The sequence below is a fragment of the Eriocheir sinensis genome, chromosome 66, assembly GCF_024679095.1.
Source record: "Eriocheir sinensis breed Jianghai 21 chromosome 66, ASM2467909v1, whole genome shotgun sequence".
Taxonomy (NCBI): Eukaryota; Metazoa; Arthropoda; class Malacostraca; order Decapoda; family Varunidae; genus Eriocheir; species Eriocheir sinensis.
This window is the reverse complement of record NC_066574.1, coordinates 1,937,967-1,953,975: the sequence shown is the minus strand read 5'-3', so window position 1 is coordinate 1,953,975 and position 16,009 is coordinate 1,937,967. Positions and strand designations below refer to the sequence as shown.

Genomic DNA, 16,009 nt, shown 5'->3' with positions numbered 1-16,009 from the left:
ATAATAGTTTCACTTAGGTTTAGGGATGGTCTGAATATCTATGTAAATCTATGTAAAAATGTATCTGTTCTGTCGGTGAGAGGAATGTTTAACTTTGTCTATTATATATTCATCCCTGTCTTTATTTTGGATTTCCGTTTCATCTGTTCCTTACTTAATATATCTTTCATTCGTTTCAGGGAGGAAGGGAAGGCAGTGACCACCGAGGGAGTGACCAGACAGACAGCAGTGAGCGGTGAGTACTTTATTTTATCGAGGCACATTTCACTTAGTACATCCTATTATACAAAACCACACGATGAAATGCTTTGTGACGGGCGTCGGGGCCGGGGTCGAGGCTGCCGGAGGGGACAACTCAACACCTCAACAGCAGCAACAGGACTCCGGCTTAACTTACATAGGAGATTAAAATATATGTATCTATGCGCCCAACTATATACAATCCACGCCTAATTATCACAGTTCCTTCATTCTTAGGGGAAGCACGAGGCTCTAATGACCGACAGCGTACGATACACGAGAGAAACATGTCCGTAGGGTTTTGATGGGGAGGGAAGCGTCCTGATGTGACCGCACGTTATCGGGATGTGATTAAAATAGGAGTGTAAAAGGATCCAACACCGATAAGGGGCACAGCGGAGGAAGGGGAAGGAAAGGAGGGAGGGACTGGGTTAAGACAGAAACTAACGTATCTGGAATGTCTTTGACGATTTTATTCTATAGGTCCATATTCTTAGCCCGGTAGCAGCGACGGGGGCCAAATTTGTGGCTTTACCGTGTACCAGCGACGGGGGCCAAATTTGTGGCTTTACCGTGTACCAGCGACGGGGGCCAAATTTGTGGCTTTACCATGTACCAGCGACGGGGGCCAAATTTGTGGCTTTACCATGTACCAGCGACGGGGGCCAAATTTGTGGCTTTACCATGTACCAGCGACGGGGGCCAAATTTGTGGCTTTACCATGTACCAGCGACGGGGGCCAAATTTGTGGCTTTACCGTGTACCAGCGACGGGGGCCAAATTTGTGGCTTTACCGTGTACCAGCGACGGGGGCCAAATTTGTGCCATGATATAACCCCCAAAAAAAGAGATGATGCATAAACTGATGACAAATTCGTTGATATATATTATGAAATGGATTGCGTGGGTGATGATTTTTTCTCATTAATTCGCTTAGAGGGGCCTTTAAGAAACATGATTCCCGCAGCTACCGGGTTAATTAAACGCATCGGGCTCCCACTTTACGACTATTTTCCAAGGCCACAGAGAAGATTAACCGGATTTTCATGGGTGGTGACTCTCCGTTCAAGACGTAGAAGTCGGGTAAAGCTACCATGAGGATTACAAAACAGTCCATGACAAGCCCCCATGCAGCAACTTCCACGACGAGAGGCTTTTCAAACAGGCGAACTGAGGGGCCGATGCGTTTAAAAATACGGGCCTATATAGCCAGCGGAGGATGTTACATAATGTGTGTGTGTGTGTGTGTGTGTGTGTGTGTGTGTAATACTAAGCTAACAAGTAAAACAATGGCAACATATGACTGAACGTAAAGGCGGTGAGGAATGAAGATAGCTAAATGCCTAACGCGCCAGCACTCGCCTCCCGATGTGGCTCGCGCTCCGCCGTTGTTCAGTATAGAAGCAGGCGCTCCAGCCCACTTATTCACTTTAAAGGGCCAGCTCGACAGTCCAACACAAGCGCTCATACCAAACTATATCCTCCACAATGATCGGTTTTTTTTTCCTACTCAATACCAGATACTAAAGCGCATTCCTGTGTAGTTCCCTAAAGTGTCCTCCTTTTTATATAAATGTCATGCACTATACAAGGGATTTTCGTAGTAGTTTGTGTTTGGTTGGGGAGCTTACGAACTGGCTGTATTGAACTGTGAAGCTGCTGGCCCTTTGTTTTATAATATCACGCCTCCCACAACTAACTCTCGCACGCTACTTCACCTTCCTCAAAGTGGCCGCATCGGCGCTTTGAGAGTAACGTTGGGATGAGCCGTGTGGGGAAAGGCGTAGCGGCCCGGGGCAGACGAGGGCAGCCGCCGCCTTGGGGATGGTGAGCGAGGGGCTACAGGTGAGGCACGGCCGGGGAAGGGGCGCGATGGTCTCGAAAATGCAAATGGGCTGACGATATCACACACACACACACACACACAGACACACGCACACACACACACACACACACACACACACACACACACACACACACACACACACACACACACACACACATTCCGTGCATATCCCCGAATGATTAATGATTAAATAATATCTTAATTTAAGTAGACGGGAGGCTTAGTACACGGTAACTGTTAGGTGCGTGAGGTGTTGCATAGCTTACGCGGCGTCTGTCAGACAGGCCACAACGGGATCATCTCTTTGTACACGAATAACTGTCGTTTTGAACATTTCCATGCATAAATATTCTCATATAGCTAACACAGTCATTAAAAATAATAGGATGATATGCTATGAATATATATACATTTATTTATAGTCATTTAAAATATTCCGTTATAAATGCAAAGTGTATCAACACGGCCCTGGCTCAGGCTCAGCGTGTATTGCACTTCAGTCATTCAAGGCACGTGCTCGGCTGTGCTGCTGCTCCCGCTGCCTCGCGCCACGACGCGACGGTTCAAGTGCAACTCATTGGACACAAAATTGGCGTTCGAATATCAGGCGGTGGCCGAGGAACCACTACAGCGACTCGAGGTTCCCGGAGGTGAGCTTCGAGGCGTACAAGTTGATCACCTGAGAGAAAGAAACACACGTTAACCGAGTTTAGCCGGACAAGGCATTTAGGGGAGGCGGTGGCTGAGTGGTTAGAGTGCGGGTCCCAAGTTCGCTGCGTTCTGGACGGTGCGGGTTCCAGTCCGCCGCTACCACCTGGGATTTTTCAGTCACCGCCGAGTGGCCACAGACTACCCACATGCTGTCCTGCAGACCACCCATCAACCCGGACTCTAGAGGAACTGTCCAAGTGAATAAAGAATGAGCTCCAAGGGGCAGCATGAGCCAAGAATAAATGGCGCCACTATAAACACTTGAATGTGCCATGACGGGCTTGGGCGGGCCACCAGGCCTTTAAAGAAAGCCTACCGGGGCTATAGGCCAAAACATTAAAAAAATCTGTCACTCACCCTGTAGATGAAGGCGTACTGTTCCTTGGTCTGCACGGCCCCCGCTCTGTCCCTCCTGATCGTGTACACTGTCCTGGGCACGTCTATGGTGCGGTGTTCCTCAAACTGCTTCATGACCATGTCGCTGGCCAGGAAAGTCCCCGTGCGGCCAGTCCCGGGGCTAAGGGAAGAGAGAGAGCGGGATGGTGAACGGAGACCCAAGCATCTGGCTGGTCAAGTACCCTAAGAGTTTATTCTGCCGACGTATTCTCGTGTGTCTTTCGCTATTTCTATACTGTTGTTCTTAAATGTAGGACACCAAGATCACCGAAGCTTTTCCTCTCCTGGGCAAGTATTTTTTTTACTGTAAAGGAAGCAGCTGAATGGCAAGAAAATACTAATAATGAGAAGAAAAAAAACGCAGAACACTGCCCCTATAAAAAGAGTTAAGAAGAGTGGTCAAGAGATAGGTCAGTATCGTGTGGAGAGGTGTCTCGATACTCTCCTCTTGCAAGAGTTCAAGTCGTTGGCAGGAGAAAATACAGACGAAGGATGATTGTTCCAGAGTTTACCAGTGCAAGGGATGAAAGAATGAAGATCCTGGTTTACTCTTGCTTAAGGGATTTGAACAGTAAATGAATGAAAGAATGAAGATGCAGGTTAACAGTATAAGGATGAGCTAGAGTAGAAAGTCGAGTGTAGCGGGGCCGTGGGAAGGAGGGCACGCAGCTAGCAAGCTTAGAAGAGCAGTCAGCATGAAAACATTGATAGAAGATAGAGAGGCAACATGGCTGCGGATTTTAAGAGGTAAAAGACTGTAAGTAAAAGGAGGGGAGTCGATGAGACAAAGAGCCTCCTGTGTTGTGGCCTCCTTACCTGCAGTGGACGACGATGGGACCCTTCGCCCTCAGCTTCTTGCGTGTTCTCCTCACTTCCAGGATGTAAGAGATGAAGGCAGCCTCCTCGTTGGGCACCCCCGAGGCCGGCCAGCCCGTGAACCACATGTGCGCCACCTCCCGCACCAGGTTGTTCTCCAGGTTCTTGAGCTGCACGTTGGACACCACGAACTTCTCCCTCATGTCACGGGACTTGAGGGTCACCTGCCGGACACACACACAGTCACATTGTGAACGTCTTAAGCGCCTACAGTGAACGTTTAATCAGAAAACTGACAACTAAACAAATGACAATTAATTTCGTATCCTTGTTTCACCAAAGTAACAATTTAGTCATATTTGGTTGTGTCGGTTCAGCTCGGCCCGCGCAGAGACAATGGACATAAACACACCAGCCTCAGGGCATCAATTATTGGGCAAGTGGGAGGGCAGGTATAACTCACCTGGAAGTCCCCGTACAGCCGGTGGCAGTCCAGGGTCTCCGAGGGCGGCAGGTAGTCCGCACACTTGTCGATGCCTTTCTCTACGAAGTCCGTCAGCATGACCACCACGCGCGTCTCCTGCTCCCAGATCATCCGCCAGAAGTCTGCCACAGTGTCATCAAGAGGCGCCTGGCAATAGACACAGGGAGTTAAATTCGCGTTGTGTATTCCCTAGTGTTAATATACCAGGCAACACCTCACGCTGTGTTTGTAGGTTCCTCCATTTTCTCATCAGAAGACTTAATATAATGTAGTTTTTTACAGTAAAGGAAGATACTGAGAAAAATGCCTGCTAAACACTGACCCTATGAAAAAAGAGTTCAGAAGAGTGGCCAAAAGAGGGGTTAATTTCGGGAGGAGAGATGTCTCGATACTCTTCTCTTGAAAGGGTTTAAGTCGTAGGCAGGAGGAACTACAGGCGAAGGAAAATTGTTACAGAGTTTACCAGTGCAAACAAGGGATAAAAGAATGAAGATGCTGGTTAACTCTTGCATAAGGGATTTGGACAATATAGAGATGAGCTAGAGTAGAAAGTCGAGTGCAGCGGGGTCCCGGGGGGAAGGGAGGCATGCAGTTAGAAAGTTCAGAAGAGCAGTCAGCATGAAAATATCGATAGAGGATAGAAAGAGAGGCAACATGGCGGCGGAATTTAAAAGGTAGAAGTCTGTCAGTAAAAGAAGGGAGTTGATGAGGCTTAATGTAATGTACTTTCCTTTGCCAACTGTAAAGAAATAAAACACATAAGACATAAGCTGACCGACCTGCGTGGCGATGTAGTACTTGGACTCGTTTCTGGCGCCGCGCACGAAGTTGGCGTTGATGTACTCGCAGTTGCGTCCATCCTTGGTAACCTTGAGCAGCACGCGGGTCTCGGGCACCGGGATCACGTTGGCGTACCTAAGGGAAGGGAAGAAAGTGTCAAGGCAAGGGTGGTGGTGGCCTCTATATGTATCAAGGTAATGCACATATATCCACTCTTAACGCTTAATTAGTCACTTCCACGCATAGATTTAGTCAATGTTTAAGAAGTTTATGGAAAGTTGAATGGAAGGTGACGAGGATGAAGAAGAAGAAGAAGAAGAAGAAGAAGAAGAACAAGAACAAGAATAAGAACAAGACCAAGAAAACTGAATATAAGTAATAATGTAATAAATTATCCACAGGTAGAAGATACACAGAAAAAATAATTACTAAAATCCATGCAGTGCCCAGGTAAGCACGTATTAGTACGGTCACCAGCAAGTGTAGTACCTGTTCTTGTCTTCCACTCCCGGCGGCAGCTCGTCGTACTTGGGCATGTTGACGGGGATGGTCGCGAACTCCTCGTGGACGCCGTCGATGTCCGAGATGAAGTGCGTCAGCTTGGCGAAGTTGAGGGGACGCGACGGGCCGTTCTGGAGGAAAGAGCGTGACGGTCATGGCTGGCGCAAAGAAGTGTTCGTGTTGGCTTTGTTTAGACGTGGTGTCTTTACGAGGTCACTTTTATTTTTCATTGAAAGAATCGTTGATCAGAGAAAGTGGAAAGATAAAAAATCCCATATGTTCTGGAGGACAGCCATACGTGGCCATGAAAGCTTGTTAGGTTACAAGTCGATACAGAAAAGAAAGAAGAAGACGAAGATGTCGATACAGAGAAAAATTATGACAGTATTAGCGGCCTCACTGTCACTGCTTATACTAACGTTTTTACTTAGTGACATAATGGACATGTATTGTAGATTTCGATTGTTATTGCAAGTGAATTATCATCAATTTAGAGGAACATCAGCCAAGTAGTTCAGTTTAGTTGATTGGGCGAAGTATAGCCTTTGTGACGGCACTTCCGTCACAAATAGTTTCACTGTGGGCTTCTCATTTTTTTCTCCAAATTTCGCACAGCAGTTCTTTTTTTATTCTCATTGTTTTCTTTGCTGAACAAAAACTTTCCTCATATACATTTGGATTTTCCTCGTATGGCTGCTTTAGTTCTATGCATTTCTTCCTTTCTTCCTAAAATGTAGGGCATTGGAGGTTTCTTCTGCATTGCATAGATCATTCAGACTCAGCCTTGACTCCACCAGCCAGTGACTCACCGGATCGTCGAAGGCCTGGTTGAGGTAGGACTTCATCGATCTGCCCGATGCGCGTCTTTTGCTCTTCCGCCTGAAGGAGTGGTACACGGAGACGCTGTCCATGCTGTAGGCGTCCATGCTGACTGGAGTGCAGCGGCGACCGTAATAGTTGTTGGAAGCGCCGCGTTTCTTGACCACCACCTGGGAAAGACAGTTGTTGCAGGTCACAGAAATAACTACCTCTTGAAAGTCCCAGTATTCTTGCCCCTCGATATACTCTGTCACCATTGTCTTCCTTTCCTCTCCTATTTAACTGCTCTCAATTTCCCTTTAATTCTTGGTTATTGCAATCTGTCACGTGTGCTCCAGTCGTTACAATACTACTAACAACCAACTTTTTTCTAACATAACCAACTTTTTGAAACACGTCTGAGGAGGAGAACCCGACGTGAGGGTGTGCGGAGGTGACGCTCAACACATCATGTACCTGTTAAAGCTCGCCTTGCTTGATATATGCGACGTCTGGGCATACTTACTGAATGGCCTGTGGAATAAGCCTCAACGTTGCCAGATTGTCGTACTCTGCCTCTTATGTTTGCCGATTTCCGACCCAAAAACTGCTTTCATCACCCAAATAACTGCCTTCATATATGGTTATCGTTTAAATGGTTAATTATTGGTGTTTCTTGGCAATAGTTATGGGCCAGAAACCGGTAAGAACGCGGCTTTGAGTACGATAATCTGGCAACCGTGAATTAAGCCTCACCCTCCACGGCCCCACCCTCCTACCTTTGGCAAGACCGTATATCAAAGACCCCACCACCACAAACAGAGACAAACGTACAAAGAAGAAAAGTAGGAATATTATGGTGACCCCGACGATGCTGCAGATGACGATGATGACGATGACGGACGTACCCACGGCGGCCTCCTGCAGCTGGTCCTGGTTGGTGGAGTCGTCAGGACGCACCACCTCCAGCTGCATCACCTGCCAGGAGGAAGAAAACAATGTAACGTTTTTTTCGCCTACTCGGAACGTTCGGCCGCCGGCACCCTAGCTCAGCATCAGTCATTTCAACTTTTCCAACGTTAGTTCCCAATCAGTCATGTACTAACACTTAAACCTTAGCGATCAAGCAAAACATATGATTATAACTATTAGTTCCCAATCAGTCATGTACTAACACTTAAACCTTAGCGATCAAGCAAAACATGATTATAACTATAGTGGAAACCCTTTGTAAACTGTAACTGCTCTTCAGCGCCTAGGAATACCCATGGCATGATCTGGTGTAACAAAAACTGACCGAAAGACAAGCCTTGGGCCGTATTTTTACATATTTAGCTCACATACTTAACAAGGCTTTCGTAGGAGGAGTTTGGGGCATATCTAGGGGTAGTTTAATGGCCCTGGTGGTACTGTAACCCTTCATTTGTACCCTGAACCTAAAAAAACACTCTTGAGGACCCGATTGATCTCCTTTTTGGACTTTGTAAAGGGTTGGTGTGAGAGATGGAAGCGTTTGAGAGTACCGACCAAGGCAGGGGTGTGAGGCGTGGCACGTACCCTCGGCAACAAGTAGGTGAGCCTGTCGCTGATCAAGAGGTCGGTGGGGAAGAGCGGGAACTTCTCTGTCAGGTTGGGGTCCGCCTCGTCCCCGCTGGTGACGTAGAAATACACGTGGGTGTGATTCTCCCCCTGCGACTTATTGCCATCCTTCATCTCAGTAGTTGCGAGGTCGTCCCGGGGTAGCGGCGCCTCGGGACAGTCGGCCATGCTGAAGAACCTTATGTCGCTGGCCGCCACATGCCTGCTGACACAAGAACACGATGCTACCTCAAACCACCCAGCAGCCAACCATTTTTTTTTACAATACTGAAGAGGAGAGGGAAGAAAAAGGGAGAAGAAAAGAGTGTGTGTAGCGTGTATGTAGTGGGGTGTGGAGAGTAAGAGAATGCCTTTAGAGAGCATGCTGAACTACTCTCTGGTGTTAATAGCACAACCGAGACACGGAAAGTGAGAACACGGGAAGGTCTTTGATAGGCCCTCGCCTCCCGTACTATATATCTCACCGGGAGTGGCTTGCGCCCGATTCGGCAACTATCTGACTGCCTACTCCCTATTTATATACCTTACATTACTGCCATTCTGACCCGGGATTGGTAAAGTTAAAGCAATTTGCAGAATAGTCTTGTAATATTCTGTTAAGAAGTGAATATAAATAAACTACAGATACACTAAACACGTGCACATTATATAATCTTTCTTGAATTCCTAAATCAAAATATTCCTGAGGCTTGGGCCCCCTTCACACTCTGCCGACTCAGGGCCACGACAACCCAGCGACTTTTAGGGCCCCTTCACACAGTACCGACTCAGCATCCAGCGATCGTTTCTAGACCTCTGTTCGACTAAGCGCAACCTTTTCACTTTAACATTTCACCTCCAAGACTCCGTGTACCCTAGAGTCGTGGGTTGTCGTTGCCCAGAGTCGGCACAGTGTGAAGGGAGCGTTAGAAGGCCTGACGACCAAACCCTCGGCGCCCAGCACTCACACGCTGCCGTTGAGGTCTCTGGTGATCCACTCGGCGAACATGGAGCGGAAGTCTTGCTTGTGCGCGCAGAATTCACGCGCGTTGTAGTCCACCAGCGCGCGGATGTAGGGCAGCGCCACCACCACCGCGGTGCCGTTCTCCAGTACTACGGTGGTGGTGAGGGTCGGCGCCTCACCTGAAGGACAGTCTTATTAAGGAAAGATTCACAGGCAAAAGCTGCACTTCCATGAGTCAGCAAGTAAACTAGTGCACCTGCTTGTCTGAAGAAATGCTTGTAATGTTTTGCTTATTTCACTGATGAGCACTTAACGATATTATTAATGCTCCAAAATCACACTACAGATGGAGAATGCATATTTGATGATTTATATAGATATTCAGACAACACAGACCACATGGTCCAAACTAGCAAAAGATTATAACTTTAGAGGAAACCCTTTGTAAACTATAACTGCTCTTCAGCGCCTAGGAATGGCCATGGTGTGACAAAAACTGGCCGAAGGACAAGCCTTGAGCCGTATTTTTAAGCCTTTCGGCTCCCAAACTCACATATCTAACAAGGCTTTCGCAGGAGGAGTTTGGGGCATTTCCAGGGATAGTTTAGTCCTTAAACCTAAGTGAATTTATATAAATCAGATGGCACCAAAACTTTGCATTTCTACTTTATTAAATTAAGTTGAAGGAAGGGTCGGTTGAGCTTGTTTAAAGGAGTCAGTCATGTTCCATCGGACTACTGAAGGTCAGGAGTAGAGCCTAGAAGGGGAGCCTCTAAAATACCATAAACTGTGTTGCTGCTGCTCCTTGGCGCCTAACAAAGGATTGCCAAGTCTCACCACCACCTACCGGGCGCGGAGGTCGTCTCGTTGATAGATGTGTCAGGCAGCGGAGAGGTGGAGGCTGTGGTGTTGTCTGACGGGGCTGTTGTTGGTTCCTCTTCATGCGTGGTCGTGGTCGTGGTGGCAGCCTCTGTTGTGGTGGTGGTTGTGGTTGTAGTGGTGGTGGTAGTGGTGGTGGTGTCAGGAGTGGTGGTATCGGGAACAGGCGTCGTCGGTGGTAGTGGTGGTGGTGGTGGGACCTCCGTCACTATTTCAAGAGCTGATTCTGTCGAGATAAATTTTCAGGGTATTGACATGTAGTGTGTTGCTTCATAAGGCTTAAACAACAGATGCATTCCCCTTTCTCATTATCTGTCCAATACTTATATAAATCAATGCCAAGTTATTAAATTAAGATGACGAATCTTAACCTTATATCGCGTAAATCTCCCTTCTCTAATTGTAATAATCAACGCCAAGTTATTATGTTAAGATGACGAACCTCAACTTTAGCGTAAGTCTACCTTTCTCTAATTATAGAAATCAGTACTAAGTTATTATATTAAGATAACGAACTTTAACGTTAGTATAAATGTACCTTTCTCTGGCACCTCCTGCTGTGTTCCCTCTTCTGCGCCCTCTTCAGGTTGGACTGGTTCTGGTAACAGAGTGGGGCTTGGGTCGTCTGTGGCTGTCGGAGCAACCAAAGTGGGTGAGTCGGAAGCGGGGGGATGAATAGACGGGGTTGGGAGGATGGCTACAGAGGCTGAGGAGACAGGGACATCAGGAGGAAGGATGGGGACAGCCGAGGAGGACACCGGTGCTACGGAAGACTCGGGGACGGCAGTGGGGACAGGGACAGCTGAAGACACTTGGGCATCGACAGTGACTGAGAACTCGGGGTTGTCGGGAAGCACTGAGGACACGGGGGCTTCGGGAATAGCAGGAACAGCTGATGACATGGGGGCATCAGCTGGGAGTGGCACAGGTGAAGATTGAGGGGCGTCAAATGTAACAGAGGAGACAGGGACTTCGGGAAGGGAAGGGACACTTGAGGACAATGGGGCGTCAGGAAGGGCGGATGAAACAGTATGGTCAAGAGGGACAGGGACAGCTGAAGAAGACATCTGAACGTCAGGGGTAATGGGGAAGGCTGTGGACTCGGGAACAGCTTGATAAAAAACAGAGGCCAGGGACTTCGGAGCATCATGGGGCACGGGGGGAGAGGAGGTCACTTGTAACTCCGGCAGGACAGGAGAGGAGGAGGGCTGAGGGAGGCTGATGGCGACAAGGTTGACAGACGATAGGTTAGTGTGCGTGACGTGCAATGTCTGAGCCGGTACAGACGTTTGAGAAGGGCTTGGGAGGATCTCTGGGGAGGCTACACTTGAGGGACTTTCCGTGGCCAGAATGGTAGGCTCCGGAAGGCTGCCCAGGACTGTGGACTCTAACTCAGGAACAATTAAATCAGGTGGAGCAGACGTCTCTAATAACAAATCCGTTACACTCGGCGCCCATGATGCTATAGAAGCGTCCCCTGTTTCTGGCATGTGTGGAGTTGCGAGATCATCATGAGAAGGTAAACTTTCATCTATAGTCTTCACACTTAAATCTATAGTCTTAGCTACAGAAGTATTATTACCAGGTGACTCACTGTCGGTTTTCTGTACAGCAGGGAGGTCAAGTGCAGAGCTAAGAGTGGGTGTGGGTGCGGAGAGGGTGCTTAGGTCTTGAGCTGGTGCACTGGCGGTGGTGGTGCTGTCGAGAGTGGTAGCGGTAGAGGAGGAAAGGCTAGTGTGGCTATCTCCTGGTGCTGCACTACTGGGTGTGGGAGAGGTTTGGGTGGAGCTTATGATGGGCGTGAAGCCAGTGAGAATCTCGGGAGGTGACGGGGACACGAGAGTGGTGGAGGTTAGCACAGAGCTGGAGGCAGGAACAGATGTGCTCTCAGTGTGACCTTCTGACACGTCTACCACAGGGGTCCACGTGGCACTAGCGGTGGTGGGGGGAGGTGATACAAGAACCCCGGCGGAACTGACCGCCGCCACGTCACGCTCTTCCTCGACAGAGCTCATTAGAGGGTCATTCTCAACCACTTTTGTGTCATCGGGTATTGCATTTTCATGTTGTGTATTATTCTCTGGTGGTGTGTTATCCCCTGAAAAGATGTTAGTGTGAGTGTCATCAAGTGCGTTATGTACATCTATATTGGCATTACTCACTACGGTGTTAGGGTTAAGAGAAAGGGAAGAATTTGTTTGATTATTGAAACTCGGTAACTCTGGAAACTCTGGCTCGGAACCCTCGACAAATGGAGGCTTGGCTGAATCTGAATCCGTGATGTTGAGTTCAGGGCTTTTAAAATTGACATCTTCAAGTTCACTCCTCAATGTCTTAGTTAGAACCTGATCCGGATCATTACTGTCTAGGGGAGTGGAAGGATCAGAGTCGTCTGGTGGTGGCGACTCCGGAGTGGACACAGTGTCTTGTGATGAGGGTGTGAGAGTAGGGGGAGGGGGGGCGGGGGAGTCGTCTAGTGCCGAGAGAGGCTCTATCGATGTGCTTTGAGGGTGAGGGAGAGCATTGGCAAGAGGCGTCACTGAGTCTGCAGCGGGAGGAGAGGGCGCTACAGTGACGGAAGAGGTCAGCGGGGTGCTGGGAGGCAGGGTACTGGCAGGTCTAGAGGGTGAGGACTGCGACAAAAGCTGCCACAAAGGGATTCTAGAGGTCTTTGTGGCCTGTGAGGTACGGACAGACGACGGCTTTACGGTACCAGGAGTGGGTGAGCTCGTGGCGGTAACGGGCTCACTGTCAGTTGGAGGCGCCGGCCCGGCAGGGGACGGCGCGTCGGGCTGGGGCGTGCTTGTGGGCTCGGGTGTGTCACTAGCGTCCGTGGGTGACTGTAGTCCACTTGGGTCGTCATTGACGGTGATGTTCTCAGAGTGATCAGAATCTTCAACACCGCTCTGGTTTGTACTTATTGGAGGAGGCAACACTTCAGGAGTCTCTGTGGTTTGCCTCACAGCAACGTCACCTTCATTTTCGGCATCTTCGGGAAGTGTGTTATCGACAATGTGCTCGCCCACCACCTCGTTCAGGGCGGAGGAAGGCGCCGGCACCGTGGGCGTGGCGGTGGAGGCGCTGATGGAGTGAGGTCCGTCAGTTGCGAGTACTGCCGAGGTCACCGAGTCATGTAACGCTGGAGTGGACGTCACTGGCGGCCCGTCGAGGCTCACCAGGACGCTGGACTGTAATTCTGATATGCTGGACGCTAAATCCTCCGCTGCGAGAGGCTGCGTCAAGTCGGGAAGGGCAGAGGGTAGTGCCGACACAGAGACTCCGAGATCCTCGTGGTCAAACAGGGGGCCTGGAATGTCTGATGGAGACGCAGACGCCAGGTCGAAGTAATACTGAGTGACAGGAACTTTTGTGACGGTGTAGGACTGGGTGGGCGTGGCGGGGGGGGCTGCTTCAGTGTCGGGGACGGCGGTGGGCGAGGCGGACGGGAACCTGACGGTCGGCCTTCGTGATGCTTCTTCAGTGCTTGTCAAAAGCTGTGTCGGCCAGTTGGGTAGCCAGAAGTCTGTGCTTGGGTTGTCGAGGCCGCGGACCACCGAGGACGGCCTGGTGGACTGGTCTTCCGGCTGCGGCGCGGCGGCAGTTGCCTCGGGTCCCGTGAACACTATTCGCCGCATAAGGTTGGGAGCGTCTGTCGCCAGCTTCTCAGCATTAGGTTTACTGTGGGCTGAAGAGTCAGGGGAATCTGCTTCCTCTGTTAGGCTGATGTGATTTTCTGGAGAACTTAAGTGTTCTGTGGTCGTCTCTGTCTCGTCAGCGGTATAGTCGTCAAAGTCAGGGAGAGTCGTCTCCTCGGGGGAGGCTGTCGTGGCGGCTGTTAAAGAATCATCAGCTTGGCTCGCCCCTGGTAAGTCAGAATCAGAGGCAGGCTCTGCAGCAGCAGCAGCAGCAGCGGCGGCGGCAGCGCCAGCGTTAGTGGTTGAGGCGTCAACAAGCGGAGTAACCTCTAAAGTTTTACCAGTGGTGGCGGCGGCGGCGGCGTCCAGGTGCTCCGGAAGGAAGGAGTTGGCACCGCCGAGGCTCAGCTGACCGCAGACACCTGAAAAAATTATAAGAGTCACTCACTCGCCTGCACACACTGGTGCCCTTAAAACAAGGAGAGCAAAGAACCCTTGGGAAGGGTCTGGGAAGGGGGGAAAGCTACAAACCAGATAAAAAAAACAGTTTTAACATGTAAGAATGCATTATTTAAATGTAACGATCACCCATGTCTGAAGAAATGTTATACTGAACTGAGCCTAAGGAAAGTCTATTGTAATCAATCGTGTAATAATCATGGGGATTATGTTTAAGTTGCGGATCTTTAATGGAAAACTGCATTAACTTTACGTCCCAACATGACCACTTCCCGGCACGAACATGAGCTGCTTCCTTTACTGTAAAAAAAAAAAAAATGTCTCAGCAGGGCGCGGAGAGCAGCGGCGCTGTCACCCAGCACGCCACGCTCCACCAGAACCAGTCGCCAGCTTGCATAACCCAGCGACTGCACACACACAGCCCATTGATCACCGGTACACGCGGGAAAGCATGACGCAAGATCCCGATTAAACCACTTTCTCCATTGGCTGTATATGTGTGTGTGTGTGTGTGTGTGTGTGTGTGTGTGTGTGACGTGATACAAATGTGAATGTTTATTTTCTCGTATACGGTATGTTCGCCATTTCGTACGCAACATTCCTATTTTTAAGTATTCACAAAGCTACTCGGGAAAACTTGAGCTAAAATCCAGTAATGATATGTAATAGAAAAGTTAGGAATCACATTTTATTTTCATATGTAAACCATTCCCGTATTTCATCTCAGTTTTACAGTTTTTTATTTTTTTATTTGAGATTATTAATTGAAATGATGCGTACAAATTGAGGCTCGTATCTTACTCCTTCCGTCACTGTTTCCCTAGTTAGGTTAAGCTAGGTCATTCATATTCTATCCAGATCCCTTATGCAAGAGTTAATCAACATCTACATTCTTTCATCCCTTCCGCTGGTAAACTCTGAAATAGCCGTAAGTCCTTCATCTGTGTTTCCTCCTGCCTACGACTTAAACTCACTCAAGATTAGAGTATCAAGGCACCTCTCCACCCGAAATTGACCTCACATTTGGCATCTCGTTCTTTAAGTTAGGTAAGGTAAGGTTAGGTTAGGTAAGGTAAGGTTAATTAAAGTAATGTTAGGTAAAGTAAAGTTAGGTAAGATAAAGTTAGGTTAGGTAGGTTAGCTTGGGTTAGGTAAGGATATGTTTGGTTGTGTTAGATTAGGTTAGATTAGGTAAGGTTATGTAAGGTTAGGTTTGGTAAGGTAATGTTAGGTAAGGTAAAGTTAGGTAAGATAAAGTCAGGTTAGGTAAGGATAGGTTTGGTTGTGTTAGATTAGGTTAGATTAGGTAAGGTTATGTAAGGTTAGGTTAGGTAAGGTTATGTATGTGTTAGATTAGGTTAGATTAGGTAAGGTTATGTAAGGTTAGGTTAGGTAAGGTAAAGTTAGGTAAGGTAAAGTTAGGTTAGGTAAGGATAGGTTTGGTTGTGTTAGATTAGGTTAGATTAGGTAAGGTTATGTAAGGTTAGGTTAGGTAAGGTAATGTTAGGTAAGGTAAAGTTAGGTTAGGTAAGGATAGGTTTGGTTGTGTTAGGTTAGGTTAGATTAGGTAAGGTTGTGTTACGTTAGGTGATGAGACTTACTTGTCGCCTGAAGGAGGAGCAGGAGGAGGAGGGGTAGCAGCAGCAGCAGGCGCGGCCATCTGGTGGTGGGCGCCGCCATTGTGAGTCTGCGGGGGAGAAAAATGATCGAATGAGTGTCACCCACGTCTCGTCAAGCTAACTGTTCACCGGGGCTCCAGCTGCCACGCGGAGAGAAAGCGTGACTGGGGAGGCCGAGCAAAAACACCGACGCCGTGATATCGGAGCGGTTAGAGTGTCCGAATATCACGCGCACGATGTAAATAAGAGAGAAGTATTGCCATGGACTGTTTCATGATCCTTGTGATAGTTTTACACGACATC

At 48.6% G+C, this 16,009-nt stretch overlaps 1 protein-coding gene across 6 annotated transcripts; it reads right to left on the bottom strand.

Moving 5' to 3' along the window:
- Positions 1 to 229: 229 nt before the first annotated feature.
- On the bottom strand, positions 230 to 15,805 carry LOC126987684 (uncharacterized). 6 transcript variants are annotated; one of them, XM_050844811.1, is made up of 14 exons: positions 15,689 to 15,805; positions 11,576 to 14,050; positions 10,532 to 10,624; positions 9,962 to 10,219; positions 9,119 to 9,293; positions 8,130 to 8,376; positions 7,407 to 7,550; positions 6,584 to 6,763; positions 5,763 to 5,905; positions 5,273 to 5,408; positions 4,473 to 4,640; positions 4,010 to 4,233; positions 3,155 to 3,314; positions 230 to 2,765 (listed from the first exon to the last, which is right to left on the bottom strand). In XM_050844811.1, exons 1-14 carry the CDS (start codon positions 15,765 to 15,767, stop codon positions 2,712 to 2,714), a joined length of 4,536 nt encoding a protein of 1,511 aa, XP_050700768.1. In that variant the 5' UTR covers positions 15,768 to 15,805; the 3' UTR covers positions 230 to 2,711. The 6 variants fall into 6 exon arrangements, with proteins under 6 accessions (XP_050700768.1, XP_050700769.1, XP_050700767.1 ...); XM_050844812.1 differs by having other exon boundaries at positions 11,588 to 14,050; XM_050844810.1 differs by having other exon boundaries at positions 10,532 to 12,091; positions 12,707 to 14,050.
- Positions 15,806 to 16,009: the final 204 nt, after the last annotated feature.